Source organism: Myotis davidii, unplaced genomic scaffold (assembly GCF_000327345.1).
Source record: "Myotis davidii unplaced genomic scaffold, ASM32734v1 scaffold77, whole genome shotgun sequence".
In the NCBI taxonomy this organism is placed as follows: domain Eukaryota; kingdom Metazoa; phylum Chordata; class Mammalia; order Chiroptera; family Vespertilionidae; genus Myotis; species Myotis davidii.
The window spans coordinates 1,275,232-1,297,748 of NW_006289713.1; the positions used below are offsets into that span (position 1 = coordinate 1,275,232).

General features: G+C 44.9%; 1 protein-coding gene across 1 annotated transcript in view; it reads left to right on the forward strand.

Annotated features, from left to right (window-relative positions):
• The window catches only part of RHPN2 (rhophilin, Rho GTPase binding protein 2), a 39,338-nt gene that overhangs the window by 12,569 nt on the left and 4,252 nt on the right, over window positions 1-22,517 (forward strand). The window contains exons 3-11 of the mRNA XM_006762264.2: window positions 3,986-4,114; window positions 6,772-6,847; window positions 13,324-13,401; window positions 13,750-13,874; window positions 15,388-15,554; window positions 17,558-17,745; window positions 18,146-18,302; window positions 20,272-20,391; window positions 21,832-22,026. Of these exons, the coding sequence (XP_006762327.1) occupies window positions 3,986-4,114; window positions 6,772-6,847; window positions 13,324-13,401; window positions 13,750-13,874; window positions 15,388-15,554; window positions 17,558-17,745; window positions 18,146-18,302; window positions 20,272-20,391; window positions 21,832-22,026 (1,235 nt within the window). The remainder of the gene's footprint in view (window positions 1-3,985; window positions 4,115-6,771; window positions 6,848-13,323; window positions 13,402-13,749; window positions 13,875-15,387; window positions 15,555-17,557; window positions 17,746-18,145; window positions 18,303-20,271; window positions 20,392-21,831; window positions 22,027-22,517) is intronic.

Sequence of the window (22,517 nt, forward strand, 5' to 3'; positions counted from 1 at the left end):
GTGAATGTCAAGAGGGGGGGGGAGGGGACATATGTAATACTCTTTATAATACTTTAAGAAATAAAAATTATAAAAAAATTTCCTTTTTATGGATTATGCTTTTGGTTTGTAGTTAAGAATACTTTGCCCAACCCAAGATCATGAAAATTTTTCTCCTGTGTTTTTTTTAATTTAATTTTTATTTTTATTGATTTCAGAGAGGAATGAAGAAGGAAAGAGAGAGATAGAAGCACCGATGATGAGAATCATTGATCGGCTACCTCCTGAATGCCCCTTCCTCCCTCTTCCCCCACTGGGGACCAAGCCCACAACCTGGGCATGTGCTCTTGACTGGAATTGAACCCAGGACCCTTCAATCCACAGGCCAATGCTCTATCCACTGAGCCAAACCAGCCAGGGCTCTCCTGTGTTTTCTTCTGGAAGTTTTAGAGCTTGAACTCTTGTATTGCGGTCTCTGATCCGTTTTTGACTTAATATTTGAGTATGATAAGAGACTTAGATCAACAGTAAAGATTTAAAAATAAAAAAAAATAAGAGACTTAGGTTGTGGAGAAGAGTTATCATAGCAGGCCTGAGATGGCTATCCTTAGAAAGGCCTGCTTGCAAAGTTGGCCTTTGCCTGGTGTCTGGAAACATAGATTTCAGGAGAGTTCCCACTATTCTCAGAATTAATTAATTAATTAGAGGGGCTCATTGTGCCCAAGTTTGTACAAATAATGTAATTTACGCTGAGCACCTGCTTTCTTTCTGGAAGTCTGGAATGTTAGAACATGCTAGGCAGAGATGCCTGTCTGACTAGCCCCTAGAAACCCTGGACACTATGTCTCTAATCAGCTTCCTTGGTAGATGGTGTTTCACATGTATTGTTGTAACTCCCTGCTGGACAAATTGAGCCATTCTGTGTGACTCCCGGGAAGGGGCCTCAGCCACCTGTGCCTGGTTTCCTCCAGACCTCACCTCATGCACCTTTTGCTGATTTTGCTGTGTGTCCTTTGCTATAATAAATCAGCCATGAGTGGTGGGAATGCAGACTGGTGCAGCCATTATGGAAAACAGTATGGAGTTTCCTAAAAAAATTAAATAATGGAACTGCCATTTGACCAGCCATCCCACTTCTAGGTATATATCCTAAGAAACCCAAAACACCAATCAGAAAGAATGTAGCCCAGCCAGCGTGGCTCAGTGGTTGAGTGTAGACCTATGAACCAGGAGGTCACCATTGAATTCCTGATCAGGGCACATACCTAAATTGTGGGCTCGATCCCCAGTGTGGGCCATGCAGGAGGCAGCCGATCAGTGATTCTCTCTCATCATTGATGTTTCTATTTCTCTCTCCTCCTCCCTTCCTCTTTAAAATCAATTTTAAAAATATATTGGAGAAATAAAAAGGAAGAATGTATGCACCCCTATGTTCATAGCAGCACAATTTATAATAGCTAAGATCTGGAAACAGTAGGTGAGTGGATAAAAAAAGTTGTGGTACCATGGAATACTATGCAGCAGTAAAAAAGGAGGAGAATCTCTTACCCTTTGAAACAGCATGAGGGACCTGGAGAGTATCATGCTAAGTGAAATAAGTCAGTCAGAGAAAGACAAGAATCACATGATCTCACTCATATGAATCTAAGTAACAAAATAAACTAATGAACTGATCAGATTCAGAGATTTTAAAAAAGAAATGAATTATTAAAAAAATTAAAATAAGGAATAGACCAAATAAAATAAAACAATTATAATAAAAGAATAAAAATTAAAAAGAAAATCAGAGCCGTGAGTACAATTATATTCTGAGTCCTGTGAGTCCTCCTGATGAGTCACTGATCCTGGGGATAGTCTTGGGGACATTGACATATCCAGGGATGTACAATTGCTTCAGGACCAATTGTCAGAAAAACTGTCTTTTCCCCTTGGAATTGTCTTGTCACCTTTATCAAAGTCAATTGACCACAAATGTAAGGATTTATTTCTGGATTCAATTCAGGTCCATTTTGCCAATATTACATTGTCTTGATTATGTGGATTTATAATAAGTTTTAAAATCAGAAAGCATAAGTCCTCCAACTTTGTTCTTTTTCAGAATTATTTGATTATTCTAGGTCCTTTGCATTTCCATATAATTTTTAGGGTCAGCATGTCAACATTTACCAAAAAGCTTACTGGTTTGTTATTGCAGTTTTATCATATCAGTAGAAAATGTCAATGGAGAATGAATATCTTAACAATGGTGAGTCTTCCAATTTATAAACATGACATTTAATGTCTCAACAACGTTTTGAAATTTTCAGTGTATGAGTATTGTGCTTCTTTTCTAAAATTTATTCCCAAGTATTCTTTTTGATGCTAATTTGAATGAAATTGTTTTCTTAATATTTGAATATTTGTATTGCTAGTATATAACTATAAAATGATTTTTGTATATTTTGCTAAATTTATTAGTTCTAGTATTTGTTTCATGTCAAGATTATGTCATCTGTGAATAAAACAATTTTACTCTTTCTTTCCCATCCGGGTACCTTTAATTTCTTTATTTACTTTATTGGCACTGGCTTGAACTTCCAGTACAATGTTGGTTAGCAGAGGCAGAAGTGGACATCTTTGCCTCATTTCTGATCATAATAAGAGGGAAAGCATGAAGTATGAAGTTAGCTGTGGGTTTTCATAGATGCCCTTTATCAAGTTTTGTAAATTCTCTTTTATTCCTAGTTTGTTTAAAATTTTTATCACAGAGCCAAACCACTTGGCATACCTGTTACCAACTACAGGCATACTTGTTGTATTGCTCTTCACTTAATTGCACTTCACAGATGTTGCTTTTTTACAAATTGAAGGCAAGATTCTCCACCATCAAAAAGATCATGACTCCAAAAAAAATAAATCATGACTCCCTTTATAATGGTGGTCTGGAACTGATTCAGCAATATCATGCGTGTACTTTCTAAAAAATGTTTTTAATTTATTGGTTGATTTTTAGAGAGAGAAATAGACATCAATTTGTTGTTCCACTTATGCATTCATTGGTTGATTCTTTTTTGTTTTTGTTTTTGTTTAATTTTTATTGATTTCAGAGAGGAAGGAAGAGGGAGAGAGAGATAGAAACATCAATGATGAGAGAGAACCATTGATCGCCTGCCTCCTGCACACCCCAACCAGGGATTGAGCCCGCAACCCAGGCATGTGCCTTTGACTGGAATCGAACCCACAACTCTTCAGTCTGCAGGCCGACACTCAATCCACTGAGCCAAACTGGCTAGAGCCATTAGTTGATTCTTGTGTGTGCCCTGACCAGGGATAAAACCTGCAACCTTGTGTATTGTGACAGTGCTATAACCAACTGACCCCCGTACTCTTCTTTTGCATTTATTAAAGTGACCATGTGTTTTTTGGTCCTTTGCTCTATTAATATAGTATGTTATGTTAATTGATTTTCAGGTGTTAAGCCAACCTTGCAGTTGGGGGTGAATTCTTCTTAGTCATGGTGTATAATCCTTTATATATGTAGCTAGGTTCAAGTTGCTAATATTTTATTGAGGATTTTTGCATATTTAGTTATGAAGGCTATTGGTCCGTCATATTGCTTTCTTCTTCTGTCTTGCTCTGGTTTTGGATCAGGATAATATTAGCCTCGTAGAATGAGCTGGGAAGTGTTACCTCCTCTATTTTCTGACCCATTTTCTTTTGAGGGGATAATTTATGGTCCTTTATGGGTGGCTGTGAACAGTTCTCTGTTCTCTTCTCAAGGCTGGTTCTTTGCAGAGATGTCTTAGGATTTATGCATGGCAGCTCAGTGTCATTGGCTATGTCCAGGGCCATTTGCTGGTAGATGTGGCTCAAAAAGGGGTAGGTGCCTAATTTTGTCCTGAGACACCTTATCTGATCACATCTGCAGGGGGTATCTCAGAGCTCCTCTGCAAGGATTGGGGTGTCTGCTCACGTAGCAGCTGGGATATCTGGCTGAGGGTGCTTCTCTCCCCCTCTTTTTTAACAGAGCAGCCACGAACCACAAGGTACGCGAGCAGGTGCGCCTGGAACTGAGCTTTGTGAACTCAGACCTGCAGATGCTCAAGGAAGAGCTGGAGGGGCTCAACATCTCAGTGGGAGTCTATCAGAGCACAGAGTAAGTGTGGGTAACGCTTCTTCGGGGTACTTTCTGAGCCTCAGATCATGCAACACCACGAATGGTGCAGCAATAGTCCCGGGGGTGAGGCAATCCCCTTTGGGAAGCAAGGCAATGATTAGATTTGGGGTTGAGCCAGATACCAGAGATGAACTTCTGGAGGTTGCTGGGAACATCTGGAGAATTGGACAAAGGCATTTATTTGTCCTGGGACCCTTTGGGACATGTTTTATGGGAGTACTGCATGGCTGGATCCAGGCAAGGATATGGCCTCTCTCACATGAACTGGGTGGCTCAGCCATAAAAATGCCCTGAAAGTGCTGTTGTGGTGAGCTTTGAGAGCCGAACTGCCAGGTGGGGCCCAGGTGGCCCTGTCTTCTTCCCTTGAGGCTCAGGCCTCACCACCATGCACAAGGCCTGGATCACTTTGTTGATAGAATGCAAACATGTCTAAACTGCCTTTTATGTCAAAGATTAGGGGACTCATGGGAGTTCTCTGAGGAGAAGCAACTGAGACTTCAGAAATGTGCTCCGTTAAATATTTGAGGAACGGACGTTCTAATTCAGAAGTGTCCCATAGGTAGTGTTTGTGGAGGCGAGGTATTAAGGCAGGGGTCCTCAAACTACGGCCCGCGGGCCACATGCAAATACAAATATTGTATTTGTTCCCATTTTGTTTTTTTACTTCAAAATAAGATATGTGCAGTGTGCATAGGAGTTTGTTCATAGTTTTTTTTTTTAAACTATAGTCCGGCCCTCCAACAGTCTGAGGGACAGTGAACTGGCCCCCTGTTTAAAAAGTTTGAGGACCCCTAGATTTTCTGATAACAAGAAACCAGCCAAACCGGTCTCGGCGAGGATACCCTATATTAAGGTGTGACTTTAAGAAAGCTCAGGGAGTCTCTCGCCCCAAAGTGGGAACTGTCCATCTTTAAGGAGAAATAACTTTGAGAAGCTCCAAAGAAGAGTTTGCCTCCTCTTCTGCGTGGGGAAGTGAAACTTCTTAAAAGGGAGGCGAGCCCGAGGGGAAACTCAGTCAGAAAATCGATCCCTGGATTAAGAGAAGGATGACATTTGAAAACCTTGAGTCATCTTTGGAATGTGCTTTTCCTGGTTGTCCCCAGTCCTCTGCACGCCACAGATGTGTTTTTCAGAGCCAGAGGGAGAGCGTTAGCCGTGAGACCTGTGAAGCCTCTGTTCTCCCCTTTGTGACGCCCGTGGGCCCTGGCTCACTCAGCTCTGGGCTCACAGTGTGGTTTTGGTCGCCTAATTAGGACCAGTGCAGTGTTTCTCCCAGCCTACACTCTCGTATTAAATTCCAGTGTTTTGCCCAAAAGGTCAAAGTTCCTCGAGGAGGCCAGGCAGGGCCAAACTTTGGTGAGAAATGGAGGATGCTTCCTATTCCCACTTGTTGTACTGAAACTCAGGGATGTCCATTGGAAAGACCTCCCACAGAGACATGCAATTAAGGCTTCAGTGTGGTCACAGTGTGGCTCTGAAGTGGCCAGTTGTCCCCTGGGCCGTTGGGAAGAGGAGATAGAGATGTGCACATTCATAATGCCCCCTTGCATTTGAATCCTCCCTCTTCCTGTTTTCAAAGCAGATGGCCTCTTTCTTAGTTGATCTTTAAACACTTCTGTGAGGTAGGCAAGGAAGAAACAATCTCATTGTGCAGATGAGAAACACAGGGAGGTCAGAGGTTAGCCTAAGAGTGGGGCTGGGGTGCCCTGGTCAGGGGGGTCTCCTGGACAGGCACAGAAAGAGCAGACCTTGCCTCCAGCCCTATGTGGGGTGAGGACAGGTGGGTGCTGAGGACAGAGGGGAGGGGCATGGCCCATCCTCATCTCCTTCCAGCAGGGTCCGGCTTTCCCTGCGGGCTTTGGGGAAGCCACAGGCCCCGTTGGATCTTGCCTGCTTTGAGCACAGCCCCTTGTTTTCCTTCCAGCACAGAGACAGTTTCAGCTTACAGCTGCATTGTCCATTCACCCTGCTTAGCATTCCTGGCCTTCTCCCCTGGCCGGGCTGAGCAGCCTCAGGAGGTCTCCTGTTACAGGTCAGGGAGCTAAATCCCTGTTTGCAGAACACAGCCTGAGCCAGGTTCACTTCCTGTTGGCCCTGCCCCTAAGAACTAGGCTCAGGTGCACTCCCAGGGTAACCTATGGGGTAACCAAGTAGTCAGTTGCGGGGGGAAGGAGGTGGAGGGGAAGTAGCTAGCTAGGGCCTGACCCTGGGCTGGGAGCTAGGAGCACTTAGTTGCCCGATGGGGCATCTGCCCTCAAGGCCTTCCTCATGCAGGTTGATGAGACACCTAGAGAGATACACCCCAAGGAGGAGGCAACTGAGAGCCCAGGGATGAGGGCTGCAAGCGAGGTGGGACCCAGGCGCAGGTCCTGGCACATGGTAGATTCTCGGCAAAGTTACTGGAGGAAGGGCTGAGATTGGAGGGATAAACTGATTGAGATGGTGGTAAGCCCTTGTGTGTTAGGCTGGGACCAGGACAGGGATGTGTCCAGAGTCGTCTTTATGGAAAATGAACTGGTGTTTGGGGTTGATGTGAGGAGGGGGTGGTGGGGACCTGAGCTGGCTACTGGGGAGGCTGTAGGTACAGAGTGGCCAGTATAGGATGTTCATAAACCAAGGTGCTGTGCTTCTTCTAGGGAGACGTTTACAATCCCGCTGATTCCACTTGGCCTGAAGGAAACCAAGGATGTTGACTTTTCAGTTGTTCTCAAGGTAAATCTCAAAGCAATGGGAGCTGGAATCACTGTTTTCTTAAACACCTGTGCCACTGAGCTGGATGCTGGTGTGTCACCGGCCCTGCCTGCTGGGTTCAGGTGGGAAGTGGGAGTACTCTGATTGGAGTCTCTGATATAAAAATTTAGTATTCCCAGCAAGTGGCCTTAGGCTCAATGGGCCAAGCGTCCATTGGTTTCTGCAGGGTGAGCCTGAGCCCCATTGCTGCACAGAGAACTTAGTGCAGTCTTCTGGAATTCTTTAGGCACTCTGAGGCCAGGTCAAAGAGTGTCTGTGGTGCCTTGTATGCATATATGCATAACCCATGGACACAGACAATAGGGTGCTGAAGACCTGGGGCAAGGGGCAGGGGGACGCGCTAGAAGAGGTCAAGGGGGAAATTGGGGGACATATGTAATACTTTCAACAATAAAGATTTTTTTTTAAAAAGGGTCTATGGTGGACATGCTTTAGAATTAAAAAATTGTGTCCTATTTTAGTATTTTTTTCTTAAATTTTGTAACTGATATAGGCCGTATTTTTGGAAAAATAGCTACATATTTTCCCTAAACATTTTATTGTGAAAATTTCCAAACTTACAGGAAAGATGAAAGAATTTTACGGTGGACTCCTGTATATTCACTACCTAGATTCTATCATGAACATTTTATTATAGTTATTTTCTCACAGATTTATCCATCTCTGCATCTTGTGTCTCATTTTTTAAAATATATTTTTTATTGATTTCAGAGAGGAAGGGAAAGGGAGAGAGAAATAGAAACATCAATGATGAGAAAGAATCACTGATTGGCCACCTCCTGCATGCCCCACACGGGGGACCGAGCCTGCAACCTGCTTATATGCCCCGATCCGAATTGAACTGTGACCTCCTGGTTCACAGATTGACGCTCAACCACCGAGCTGCACTAACCAGGCTCATCTTATTTTTTGATGCATTTCAAAGTAAATCAGAGATGTTGGTTTTCACTGTCCTTAAATACGTGAATAACTAGAGTTTATGGTTGTTGTTTTTCCCCCATCCAATTTCTGGGGATCTGGTCTCCACCCCCTCACCCCTCTTTTTCTTTCTTTGTCCTTATCTTTCTTTTTAAAAAAATAATTACTTTATTGAGATATAAATTATATACCATACAATTCGCCTCTTACAGTTGAACAGCATGTGACTTCCTTTTGACTGTGTGTGTCTCTGGCAGGCAGATGATACCTGTAGGCCCACCTCTGCCTGTCACCGAGCTGGATGCTGGTGTGTCACCGGCCCTGCCTGCTGGGTTCAGGTGGGAAGTGAGAAAAGTGCCCTGATTGGAGGCAGCAGGAAATGCCTCGCCTGCAGGCGGGGGCCAGGAGAGCCTCCTGAAACCTGGAATGCCCTCCTGTTTCTCTTCTCCCAGCTCCATTAGTCTGAGTTTTAACAAATCCCCGCAGACTTCCAGTTAGGAAGAGGAAGTGGAGATGGGGTGGGAGGTAGTGCCCGTCTCTGAGCTTTCCAGCACAGGCCTGGTGTATAGGACTTAATCCCAGCATCATGAAAAAGTGCTTCAAAGAATTAAGTTTCTTTTCATAGTAATCCCTGTGACTCATTCTGGACTAATTTTAGTTTAGGAAAGAATAAAGTATCATATGGTATTTGGGGCACTGTAGCATTTGTCTTTTTACAAGCAATCAGTTCCCCGTCTCCCGATCAAACTCCTGAGGGGACACTTTGCATTAGCCTTTTATATATATAGATGTGACTTTAGTTTGGACTTTGATTTATGAAATATAATTAAAGACTAGTTGTTTTACCATATAAAAAACAATAATAAAAGCAATCAGTTAATGCTTTGAAAGCTTCTGCACTTGACTTCCCTTCTGGAGCAGAGACTGTGACATAAGCCCCTTCACCCAGAGCCTTTTTGCCTGCAGCCTTGTTTAATCCTGGTGCAGGTCTCTGGGAGTATGGTGTTCATTTTGGGTTTGAGAAGGACATTGGTGGTCTTGTAGGACCCAGGATCACCACAGATTGGATTATCTGGGCAGAAAACAATCTAGGAAACAGTTTTATGCCAGCCTTTCACAGGCTACTTGAACTTTTAGATGTGATACTGTCACAGGCCTGACAAACTGCCTGTCTGTGGAAATGTCTTCAGTTGCTTTTGTAGGATAATTTTCTTAAGATTTAATTTGTTACTTGGTGCTAGAGCTGCAAGAGTGTAGGCATTTTAAAGGGAGAGTCTTGGAGAAACTTGGGAATTTTATGGGCATCTGTAAGGATTCAAACATGTCACGTGCTGAGTTCCACATTAAAGCCAGTGAAAAAAATCACATGCTGTGGCCAGCTACTATTCAGCTGAGGCTCCCAACCATGTCATTTTAGCTTAAAAGGGACTCTACAAATGTCAGTTAGACAAAAATGAGAACGTTTGGGGACATTCTGTTTTCTCCCTTCCACATTTGTGCTTCAGAGTAACAGACAGGTGCTACAGAAATAGTTTGCCTGACTTCATTAGGGCAATTCAGATTGTCTTTAAATCTGTCATATGTGTCTGTGTGACATTTAAAGGTTAGTAAAGCCTCACAATGTGATTTGGTTTTATTTTAAATAAATAGGCTTTAAAATGGCCTCATTAAAAAGCACCATTATTGTCTGACCAGTGTGGCTCGCTTGACCTATGGTTGAGTCTTAACCTATGAACCTGGAGGTCATGGTTCCATTCCCGTCAGGGCACATGCCCGGATTTCAGGCAGATCCCCATTAGGGGGCATGCAGGACACAGCCAGTCAATGATTCTCTCTCATCATTGATGTTTCTATCTCTCCCTTCCTCTCTGAAATCAATAAAAATAATTTTTTATAAAACACCATCAAACTACATTCTCTTACCTGACAATTCAAGTTGTTGTTTTTGCTTTTAAATAGAGCTTTATTTATTTTTCTAATTAAAAACACTATTCCAAAACATTCAGAAAATACCAAGACGTATGGAGATCCCTCAAAACCCACTACCCCTCCCCAATAACTTGCTCAGCATCTAATCTTTGGACACCTGGGCTCTTCCTCTGATCAGGGGCCTCCCTCCCGAGGACGTGTGACTCCTCCCTTCCGTGAGGGCTTAGTGTGGTGTCTCCTGTGCTAAACAAGATGGCTCTTAATTTCCTGCTTTAGGCAGCTTCCATCAGCAGTTCTCTGTTAGCTTCTTTGCATACTTCGCTGAATATTCCCATTGGATGAATTTCTGGATGTGAATCTGGTAGGTCAAAGATACATATTCTATTATGTGACTTCCCACCAGAAATGGTCCTGCCTACATTCCTTACAGTGTGGAACTGCTACCCTCGGTATCATTCATCATTTGGATTTTTTTAAAACTATTTTTTTGATTTTTGTGAAACCAAGGCAAAAGTGATACCTTATTATAGTTTGCAATTCTTTGATCAGAAATAGAGTTGAATACATTTTTGTGTATGTTTATGTGCCCCTTGCATTTCTCTTTTTCAAAATGACTGTTACTGTCCTTTGCTTGCCGTAGTGTTGCTCTTATTACATAAAACGGTTTTGTTTTGTTTTTAACATGTGCAAGATAGTAACTCTTGGTGTTATATATTGCTAATATTTCTCTCAGTACATTCTTTCCTTTAACTTTTGTTATATAAGCAATAACCAGTTTTAAAAAACTGTATTTTTCTTCATACAGGTTTTATATTGTTAAAGTTATCAGTTCTTCTCTTTACAATCTGCCTTGCTGACATCTCTAGAAAGGCATTCTCTCTATGCCAAGATGTCATAAATATTTTACTATTGTTTCTCTTATTGCTTTGTTTAAAATTTTTTAACATCAAATCTTTAATCTGTCTGGAATTTGTTTTGGTGAAAATGTGTGGTGTAAGGCTTTAACTTTTTATTTTCACCAAACAGGCAACCAGTTTCCCATGCATCTATGGTGCTGGGTGATGTCTGTTTTCCTCTTTCACTCCACCCCCCACTACCCTACCCTCTTCCATCCTGCTCTGTGCCAGGGAGACAGCGACTAGCTCCTACTCTGTGGTATTTTTACTGGGTGTGGCCAAGGGGAGGGGCACCAGCAGGAGATGAGAGGATGGGAAGAGAGGGAAGTTGGCATTTATTCCCAGCTCCCTCAACTGGCTTCCTTTGTTGTTATTGTTGTTAATCCTCACCCAAGGATATTTTTTCCATTGACTTTTAGAGAGAGTGGAAGGGAGAGAGGGAGGGGGAGGAAAAGAGAGAGTGTGAGAGGAACTTAGATGTGAGAGAGACACATCAATTGATTGCCTCTTGAACACACCCTGACCCGGGGGATCGAATCTGCAACCCAGGTACGTGTCCTGCACACCCTGACCCTGGGGATCGAATCTGCAACCCAGGTACGTGTCCTTGACTGGGAGTCGAACCTGTGACCCTTTGGTGCGTGGGCCAACGCTCTGATCACCGACCCTCACCGTCCAGGGCTCAACTGGCTTCCGTTTGCATTCCCATAGGGAAGGTCATGGTGGCCATTCAGAACCCACCTCAGGCAGCCACCTCTCTGGGTTTCCAAAGCTCCTTCTCTCCCATGGCCCTTTAGCTCTGGAGTTCTAATGGCCTTGGAGCTCCCACACCATCCACACCACTGTAACAGCTCTTTCCTTAAACTCACAGCCGTCACACCATTTGTGTGCCACCTCCTTCCTCCCTGAATCTGTTGGATGCTTCAGCCTTCCCCACTTCCTGGAATTCTTGCTTTAGTTATATACCTGATTCTCGAATTCGCTTCAGCCCGTTTCAGATCCATATCTGGTTTTATTGATCATTTCTCACTGTTTAACCCCTGTATGTTTCAGCACTTTGTAAAGAGAGCCAGCCTCCGCTATTATTATGCTTTTCAAAACGCTCTTAGCTTTTCTTCCACGTTTTTACTTTCATACTTTGTCAAGTTTTGCAAAAACGGTATTTTTGGGTTTTAATTGAAATTCATTAGAATCAGTCAAATCTAATTTGGACAAAAATGCACCTTATAGTGTTGCACATTTTCATCCATGAATATATTTCTAATTGTTGCTATCAACAAACAGCAAGTTTATGGGGGCAGAAACAACATCTATCTTATTTAAATGATTTTATGAATTAGCCCAACCAGCGTGGCTCGGTGATTGAACATTGATCTATGAACCAGGAGGTCACGGTTCGATTCTTGGTCAGGGCACATACCCGGGTTGCAGACTCAATCCTCAGTGTGGGGCATGCAGGAGGCAGCCAATCAGTGATTCTCATCATTGATGTTTCTATCTCTCTCTCCCTCTCCCTTCCTCTCTGAAATCAATAAAAAATTATTTTAAAAAAAAGTGACTTTATGAATTAAATGAAAGACTGACATAACTAATATCCTTCACTAAAGTTTAATAGTTATCTGCTTAATTACATTATTATTGTAGTAGGTGTGTAAAGGGAATCCTCATAGATACTTGGGAAACATGATTGCACAATCTCTCCCCGCCTTTCTTGTGGCCAAGGAGAGCCAGTGCTCACAGAGCATGTTTGCAAGAATGTGTTCTCCACCCCCCTATACTGCTCTTGTTTTTCCCCCTGTAATACTTGCCATCTCCTAATATACCATGTGATTTACATATTTGTTGTGCCTGTTACTTATTGTCTGTGTTCCTGAGAGAATATAAGCTCCACTGGGCAGGATCTTTGTTTTGTTCACTGATGTAGCCCAGGCACTGTGAGCGTGCCTGGCATAGGCCCATGCTCATCAGTAGTGCCCTATGACTGAGTGAGCTCACAGAGTGCTTGTCAAGCACTGGGCAGTGGGCCCAGTAGGAAGTCTCGCTGGGGGGCTTCATTTGTGGACGTGCCGGAGCTGCTGTCACTAAGGTTCACATCGCAGGCCCTGAGGGTAGCATCCCCCAGATACAAGTTCCTTTTCCAGGAAGACCCTGGGAGCCCAGAGGATGCAGGTCTGAGCTCCTGAATATCTGCGACGTTTACCAGAATCATTTAATGTACAGGGCAAAGACATTTTTAGAAATAATAATTTCAGCTTTCCTTTTTATTGAAACAACTAAAGCAAAATTTTAAAATCCACATAAATACAATTAAGAAAATAAACCCTACTACTCAGAAAATCATGGTAGTCTACAAGCTCCCATAGGTTTCTTTGTATTCTACATGTATTTTTTTAAATGTATTTTTATTGATTTTAGAGAGGAAGGGAGAGGGAGAGAGAGATAGAAACATCAATGATGAGAAAGAATCATTGATTGGCTGCCTCCTACATGGTCCCCACTGGGGATCGAGCCTGCAACCCGGGCATGTGCCCTTGACCAGCATCAAACCCAGGATCCTTCAGTCTGCAGGCAGCACTCTATCCACTGAGCCAAACCAGCTAGGGTTTCACGTATTTTTCAAGTGAGCACATTAGACGTTACTCTTTTACCTCTTTATGGTTTTGAATCAAACCTTATCTTCATTTTATCTTACAGGATTTTATTCTGGAACACTACAGTGAAGATAGCTACCTATATGAAGATGAAATAGCAGATCTTATGGATCTGAGACAAGTATGTTTCTGTATGCAGCAGGGAGGGTGGCTGCTGGAGCTTGTTGAGTCTTCAGAATATTCTCCCTATTGCCTTTGAAATCTTATAGAATTGCAGATGGTTGGAGGTGATCGGGAGGGGCTGTTAGAATCATCTTCCTACTTGTCACATAGGCCACGGAAGGGAAGAGGCCTGCCCACTGGCATAGCTGGGCTCGATTCTGGCACTCCTGAGTTCATCCCAGCCCTTCCACCCCTCCTAGAGTTCATGATACCAATAGCAGGGCCAAGCGCCACAGAAACAGCGTGTGTGACCCCCTTCCAGCCTGTGTGTTCCCCTCACCCCCAGGTGCCGTTCCTTTCCTTTCAGGCTTGTAGGACGCCCAGCCGGGATGAGGCCGGGGTTGAGCTGCTGATGAGTTATTTCCTCCAGTTGGGCTTTGTTGAGAGCCGATTCTTCCCGCCTACCCGACAGATGGGGATCTTGTTTACATGGTAGGTGCCTGGGGCTTTGGCTGGGGCTGGGGCTGCCCCACTCAGTCCCTGCTTGGAGCCTGGGCACTACAGAGGCTCCTGTGCACTGTGGGCCCCTCTCTCTAATTGTCCCCTTTATACAGGACGTGCAGATAAACTGGTGTTTATTTGCGAAGGGGACCCGAGGGGAGAAGGCTGCAACAGAGTTTGCCTTTTCCTTCTCAGAACAAGTGAGCCGAGGAAAAGAGGCATTTTTTCGAGCTCATTTTATCCTGGGGAAACATTGGGGCTCTGAGGTGGAACTAACATGAGGCAAGATTCTTGTCCCAGATAAGGTGGGGGCTGGGAATCAGGTTTTGTCCCAATGACAAGGGTGCAAACAGAAATAGATCAAATAGAAAACAAAGCTGAATGTTTAAGATTAGTGCGGCTGAAATATTTACAGCTGCTGTGCCTGTTCTGAGTGGGGGTGAGAGGAGACTAAGTCCCGACAGTGAGCGTTAAATTATCCCACAGCAGGCCCACGGGATGCCTGCCTGGGAAAGGAGAGGCGGGTAACCGTGTAAAGATGCTGTTAGCTGCCTGCTCCGGCGAAGGTGCTAAAGGTGGTTTCGCCTCAGTCTTGAATTAAGGAGAAGCTCCCGGTCTGCCTGCTGGTTGATGTGTGAACTTTAAAACGAATCCTAAATCTTTTAGACTTTAGCAAAAAGTATGAGGGGTTTGTAATTGCTGTATTTCATTTAGGAGAAGCCTTATCTTTTTTAAATATGTATTTTAGAACAGTTTTGGGGTCACAGCAAAATTGAAGGAAAGGTACAGAGATTTCCCATATACCTCCTGCCCCCACACAGCACACCCTCCCCCAACATTAGCATTCCCCCCCAGAGCAGTACGTTGACTTACTACAGTTGGCACAGTGTCACCCAGAGTCCAGAGTTGACATTAGGGTTCACTCTTGGGGCTGTACATTCTATATGGATTTGGATAAATGTATAATGAGAAGTATCTACTATTACAGTATGCAGAGTCCTTTTACTGCCCTAAAAAGTTTTTGTGCTCCACCTATTTGTCCCTCCCCCTTCTCCCCTCTGAAACTCTGGCAACCACTGATTCTTTCTCTGTCTCCATTGTTTTGCCTTTTCTAGAATGTCATATAGTTGGAGTCATACAGTATGTAGCCTTTTCTGATTGGCTTCTTTCACTTAGCAATATGCATTTAAAGTTCCTGCATGTCTTTCATGGCTGGATAGCTTTTTTCTTTTTAGCGCTGAATAATATTCCACTGTATGGATGTACCACAGCTTGTTTACCCATTCACCTATTGAAGGGCATCTTGGTTGTGAAACCTTATTTTTGTGTGCTATTGTGCGTGCGTCTTCAGTATGATCAGGCCCATCATCTTATTTGGAAATGAAGGCCTCATTGCATGTGCATTTTTGAATTTATTCAAGAAATAAGTTTTGTCCATTTTTTACCCCAAAATGGTGTTAACTAGCCAAGTAAACTATTCTCACAACACATTTCTTTTAAATAGGTATGACTCCCTGACCGGGGTTCCAGTCAGCCAGCAGAACTTGTTACTGGAGAAAGCCAGCATTCTGTTTAACATTGGAGCCCTCTACACACAGATTGGGACCCGGTGTAACAGGCAGACGCAAGCTGGGCTGGAGGGGGCAATGGATGCGTTTCAGAAAGCCGCAGGTGCGTCTCCGAGAGGGCTGCTGGGTACCCCAACTGAAGTGGCTCTGTGGGTCCTTCCGAGGTCTCAGGGGCCTGAAAGGGCCAGGCCAGTTTCCAGCACTGCTGTAATTTCCCACCAAGGGAGTTACTTAATGTTTTACACCCTGTCGGCTCCGTCTGGGTCTGGGTTATGGCTCATGTGCACAGGGAATCCTATGGTTAACGATTAATCCTTTCCAAATGAGTAGCCCGAAGGATGGCAGTGAATGAAGTGTTCCTGTGAACACTGCACTGAAGAACAGAGTAAGTTTTTCTGAGTAGTGAAAACATAGGCTTTAAAAAAAATCATGTGTGCCTCATTGGTGCCTATTACTACTTATGCCTTTATATTTTGCCGATTCTATGAAGCCTGTCCACCTAAGGTTGCTCTTCTTGGCCCTTTGTCAAGTGTCACTTATTACCAACCTGTGGAGGACCAGGGTCAGGCCTGGTGCAGTGAGTGGGCTCAAGGTGGTTTCCAAGAGTCCCCTCTAGCAGGGCCTGTGTCGCATACTCTGGAACCCAGAGGGGAGCAGACAGCCTGCCGCAATTGCCATCTTTCTGTAGAGCGGTCTGTGCTTTGTGGCAAAACCAGAGGAACCAGTCCGATGGGATTCATGGTAGAGATTTTATTTTAGCTCCAGGTTGATGTCTGTTTATGTTGTGACAGTTAATTTTCTAAAGCATAAAAAACATAAGCCGAGGGCTACAGCTTGAAACTTCCATTGGAATGGGCTGAGCTGATCCTTCCTGTTTCCTGGGCAAAAGCCCTGAATTTCTGAATGACCGAGGTGTTAAGTGTGAGTGTCCCCCTGAGAGCCCCTCAGTCATTCCTGCCCCCTGCTTTGCCTTCCCCTAATGCCTGGTCAGGTTTGGACGTTCTCACACTCATCCCAGGAGACACAGGAATGGATGGGAGCCAGGCTGATCCTTTCTTCTTCTTCTTTTTTTTTTCTTTTAAATATATTTTATTGATTTTTTTTAACAGAGAGGAAGGGAGAAGGATAGAGAGTTAGAAACATCGATGAGAGAGAAACATCGATCAGCTGCCTCCTGCACACTCCCCACTAGGGATGTGGCCGCAACCGAGGTACATGCCCTTGACCAGAATCAAACCTGGGACCTTTCAGTCCGCAGGCTGACGCTCTCTCCACTGAGCCAAACTGGTTAGGGCTGGGTTTTTTTCTTAATACAGATGTAAATGTTTTGGAAGAAAGTACTATTTTTTTTTTTTGTAGAGAATTTTATGAGTTTATTTGAGCCAAACTGATGACATTGCCAGGAAGCAGATCTCAGATGCTCCCCTATCATTTTGTAAACTGTGGTAAAAGATACATAACAAGATTACCATTTTAACAATTTTTTAGAGTATAGTTCATTAGCATTACGTACTTTCACATTGTTGTACAACTATATCCAGGGATTTTCATCATCCCAACTGAAACTCTGTTCCTATTAAACAGTAACTCTCCATTCTCTCTCCCTTCCAATCCCTGGCAAGCATCATTCTACTTTTGTCTGTATGAATTCCAGTCTATTCCACACAACTCATCTCAGTGGAATCATACAATATGTGTTTTTATGATTATTTCACTTAGCATAATGTCTTCTTCCATATTGTAGCTGTATCAGAATTTCTTTCCTTTCAAAGGCTGAAAAATATTCCATTGCATGTTTCTGCCACATTTTGTTTATCCATTAATCCACCAATGGACATTTAAGTAGTTTCTGCCTTTTGGCTATTATAAATAATGCTGCCATGAATGTTGTTGCACAACTACCAGTTTAGGTCCCTGCTTTCAATTCTTTGGTGTGTTTCCCTAGGAGTGGAATTGCTGGATCTTACGGTGATTGAAAATCAGATTCTTTAAGATGCTTCAGGATACCACTTGTATATTTTTGCTCCTGTCGTTCTCTATATTTCTGAGCAGCATGGTGAAATAAATATGATCCCCAACTAATGTGCAAAATATTTCCAATTGTAGGGGTTTTAAACTACCTGAAAGAGACATTTACTCACACACCGAGTTATGACATGAGTCCTGCCATGCTCAGTGTGCTGGTCAAAATGATGCTTGTCCAGGCCCAAGAAACCGTGTTTGAGAAAATCTGCCTTCCTGGGATCCAGAATGAGTTCTTCATGCTGGTGAAGGTGGCTCAGGAGGCTGCCAAGGTAAGCCTTCCTGGTTCCTGTGACTTGGAGAGTGGGCAGGATGCGTTGGTGCGGGCTCAGTGGAAGTAGTGGGCTTCCCATGGCAGCTTGCCTATGACTGGGCAGTGTGCCCACCCTGGCCACAGTGCTGGCTTGCATTTTCTTGGCAAGTACTGGTGTTTCAGATACGGATCACTGATTCCATCTGCAGCTTGGCCTAAAAACCAGCTTAATGACAGTTGCCTGATCTCCCTGTTAACTCTGACACTGACAGCATGAAGCATCCTTGGAGTCACTCCCAGATTCTGGAGCGGCCTCTGGCAGGGGCTGCTGCATAGAAGAAAGGGCTCTTTTTCTTCGGCCCGGGTACATGAGGGCTCCTGTGCCAGGCTCCCCCTTCCCAGCATCGCTTCTGTTGCAGGTGGGAGAGGTCTATCAGCAGCTGCACGCGGCCATGAGCCAGGCGCCAGTGAAGGAGAACATCCCCTACTCCTGGGCCAGCGTGGCCTGTGTGAAGGCCCACCACTATGGAGCTCTGGCCCACTACTTTGTAGCCACACTCCTCATCGACCACCAATGTAAGACTTGGGGGTCTGGGGGCTCTGGGCTTCGATCATGGTTGTGTTTTTCCTGCTTCCAGGGGAGTATGAGCTGAATAGGGGCCGCCTGTGTGCCCTCACTGCCTAGGGACCGAGGGTGGGAAGTACATGTTGGCCCAAATAGCTGTCACATAGGCCAGGGTGCGATTAGGCATTACATGTTTCCGCTGTGGGAGGAAAGGGGGAAGTGTTAATTCTGCCTGGGATGGAGCAGACGATGTTATGGAGAGCTAGAACAGGGTGAGGACCAGGGCACGGAATAGGAGGCATTTGTCTGAGGCACAAAATCTAAGGGAATGCCCCAAAACTCAATAATCAAGATAAAATTTAAATGTGACATTTTAAATGAATCAAAATTAATGCAAAAAATTCTATGGTGATAAATTTCTTAAAATTGGTTTTAGAGAAAGAGAGGAAGGGAGAGGGAAGGAGAGAGAGAGAGAGAGAGAGTGAGAGAGAGAGGAACGTCGATTGGTTGCCTCCCATATGCATCCTGACTGGGAAAAGACCCTGCAACTTAGTATGTGCCCTGACCTGGAATCAAACCCACAAACTTTTAGGGTACTGGGCAGTGCTCCAACTGAGCCACACCAGCCAGCCAGAGGTGATCAGAATTTTAAATAAAGATGGGGTGCCATGGCTGGTGTGGCTCAGTTGGTTGCAGTGTCCCAGTCAGGGCATGTACCAGATTGCAGGTTTGATTCCTGATCAGGTGCATACAGGAGGCAGCTGATCGGTGTCTGTCTGTCTCTGTCTCTGTCTCTGTCTCTGTCTCTCTCTCTCTCTCTTTCTCTCTCTACCTTCCTATCTCTCCAAAAGAAAGTATAAATAAACAAACAAATACGGATATTGGTAACCTATGCTGAGTCACATCAGAGCCTGAAGCAAAAAGAAATTTTGATTTTTGTTTGTTTACGTGGATTTTTTGCATTGATTTTGGTATTTAGAAACTTGTATTAAACAATTACATACTTGTTGAGATTTTGGCACCCCCTTCAATTTTCAGCTGGAGGCGAGTGCGTCATTCTCCTCACCCTGGTTTTGGCTCTGATTCAGGCTGGGTGGGAATGTTGTTGTAATTAGTACTAATCCAGGCAGCCCCCAGCATAATGAAGAGAGTAGCCTCTGGAGCCAGACTCCCTGGGTTCATATCTTAGCTCTGCCATTTATTAGCTGTGTGATCTTGGGCAAGTTACTTAGCTGCTCTGTGCCTCAGTTTTCTCACCTTTAAAATGAGGATATGAAGGGGACCTATCTCACAGGGTTGTTGTGAAAACAGTGCCCATGTGTAAAGCTAAATAGTGCCTTGTATGTAGGTGGCTCCCTAAATGTGTTAGCTGCTACTTACTGCTAATATCATTATGTGGTCTGCTAGGCACGTGCGTCATGTAAACCAACGCAAATACAGTGCTTCAGTAGTTGCAGCAGGGACCACCAGTGAGGCAGCAGTTGGACTTCTTGGTGCAGTCACGGACAGTTTTTCATTTGAGATGGACTTTGAGCTCTTAGGACTTTTTCAGCTGATCAAGGAAAGAAAGGACAGCTAGAACAGCTGCCTGAGCTCTGAGATGGAGGCCAAAAGTGTAGAGCGTAGTGGTGAGTGGTTTGGTGAGGTTAGAGGGGGACATGTGCCAGGGACAGTGCAGGCACAGAGGCCACCAGAGGTTTGAGGCGGGACTGTGATAGGAGGTTCCTCGAAGTGGGTGGGTTGGAGGGGTTGAGGGTGGGACCTCAACACCAAATTATGAGCCCTATATATGCAAAGACTTGTGGAGTTTATCCAAGGGCAGAAAGGAGACCTATTACCCTAAGTGCCTTGTAAAACTGGAGAAGAAAGGAAGCTGAAGATGTGGTTGGAAGAGAAATCTCTAAGTGGGTCTGTGGCGCCCTCTCCAGAGCCCTCAGCCATGTCCACGGGAAGGGACTCATCCTGTGGCTCTTGTTACAGTGAAGCCGGGTACAGATGAAGACCACCAGGAGAAGTGCCTGTCCCAGCTCTATGACCACATGCCAGAGGGGCTGACGCCCTTGGCCACGCTGAAAAACGCGAACCAGCGCCGACACCTGGGTGTGTATTGGCTCTCCCGCTCCCTCCCTCCTTGTGTCCCATTTGTTGCCCAGCTGGTCCTGCTCACAAACAGCCCCAGACATGCCCCCAGGGCAAGGCTTGGAGAGCAGAGGTCCAGAGTCATTGTGGCCATTCTGGATTTAGAAACCGTGAGGCGTAGCCCTCTCATCTCTGCGGGCTTCCAGAGCTATGTTCTCGTGGGTTCCGAGAGGGCCCGGGCCTCCCCAGTGGAGAGCTTTGACAGTCTTTCATCACCCCTCATGTGGAAGGACACAGTAGTTCATTTTTTCAGGTCACACCTGAGAACTGGTAATGAATTGTCCTGGCTTGATCTCTGCCAAGTCTCACTACCACCACCACCACCACCACCACCACCAATGCCCCCGCCACATAGTTTCCCCATCTCAGTGATGGCAACTGCATCCTTCTAGGTGTGCAGGCCAGAAACCTGGACTCACTCTGTGCTCTGTCTCCCCACAACTATTAGCAAATCCCATTGACTCTACCTAGAAAGCGAGCCGCTTCTCACCCTACCACCCTGATCCAAGCCACACGATGCAGACTTGCTAAACCTCACACAATCCTATGAGAGAGAGATGGCATGATCTCCATTTTTCAGTTGAGGAAATAGTCCCAGAGAGGTTACACAGCTTGCCCAGCTGTTTGTAGTGGCCTCATAGCTGGTCTTCCTGCTTTTCTCTGTGCTCCTTCATAGTCCTTTCACATGGTCAAATCACATCAGTTCTCTGCTTACACCCTGATGGGCTCCCATCTTACCCACAATAGGAGCTTAAGTCCTCACCTTGCATGGTTGGACTTGGTCCAGCCCCTGCTCCTCTCTGCCCTCCTTTCCTACCCTTCCCTGCCTCACCCCCAAACACCTTGTTGTTCTTGAACACATAGGCATGGTCCTGCCCCAGGGCCTTTGCACTTGCAGTTTCTCCTTCAGGAATGCTCTTCTGTTAGATATCATCATGGCTGCTTCCTTACTTCCTTCAGGGCTTTATTCAAAAGTTATCTTCAAAAAGGTCTTTCCTGATCATCCATCATAGAAGAGCAACTTTCCATTCCCAGTCTTCTCTTGCCACATCTGCCTACCCAGTTTCACATTTCTCCATAACCTGATTGCCACACATTCCATTACATACTGCCTTGTTTGTTAATTATCTGTCTTCAGCCATGAGCATGTAAGCTCCATGAATGCATTGCTTTATCTCTACTGCCTAGAACATTCGGTAAATATATGGTGAATGGATGTTTTATGTACATAAATGAACATATTGCACATGTACTTCAGAGAGACTTAAGCCATCTGGGCAGATTCTTCAGAAAAGAGAAGGCCCACCTTTCTGGGCTGATCCTTGGGCACTTCGGCTTTCCTTGAGGTACTCGTGCTGCAATTTAGGACCGATGTCACGTGTGCTGCTTTCCTGTTGGCAGGCAAGTCCCATCTGCGCAAAGCCATTGCCCATCACGAGGAGTCTGTGAGGGGAGTGAGCCTATGCAAGAAGCTCCGCAACATCGAGCTGCTGCAGGAGGTGCTGTCCGTGGCACACCAGCGATCCCAGCTCAAATACACTCAGCACCAGGAGGACGATGACCTGATGAACTTGATCGATGTTCCTGACATTATTTGTGAGTGATCTGGGTGCCTGTGCCAGGTACCGAGCGTGCCCTGTGTGAGAGGCAGTGGCACTTGGGGCACACTGCTTTTATTAACTCATTCTGAGGAGCTGGGCAAACCCTCGTAATGTGCTGGGCACTGGGAGGGGCAAAATGCTGCTCTCGCTCATCTCCTTGTGCCTGAATCCAGGGGATTCTTTATAGACTTGGCCTTGACAACCCCTGAGTGACTTCCGACTTCCCTCCTGCCCCTTGATGCTCCTCTCTTGGTATCAGGGCGCCCTGTCACCTTGTCCATTCCCATTCCCCTCTCCACCCCCTTTGCTGACTTTTCCTCCTCTAGATTCCTTTCCTTAACGTCTCCCAACCTCCTTGGGTTCCAGTCATCACCTCCACTCAGGAGACTCCCTTTGGTGTTGACATTTTTGCTACACTCCACACCCACCCACATTCCATCTTGTATAACTTTGATAGTATCTGCCTTTTACAACTCGGGCTTCCTG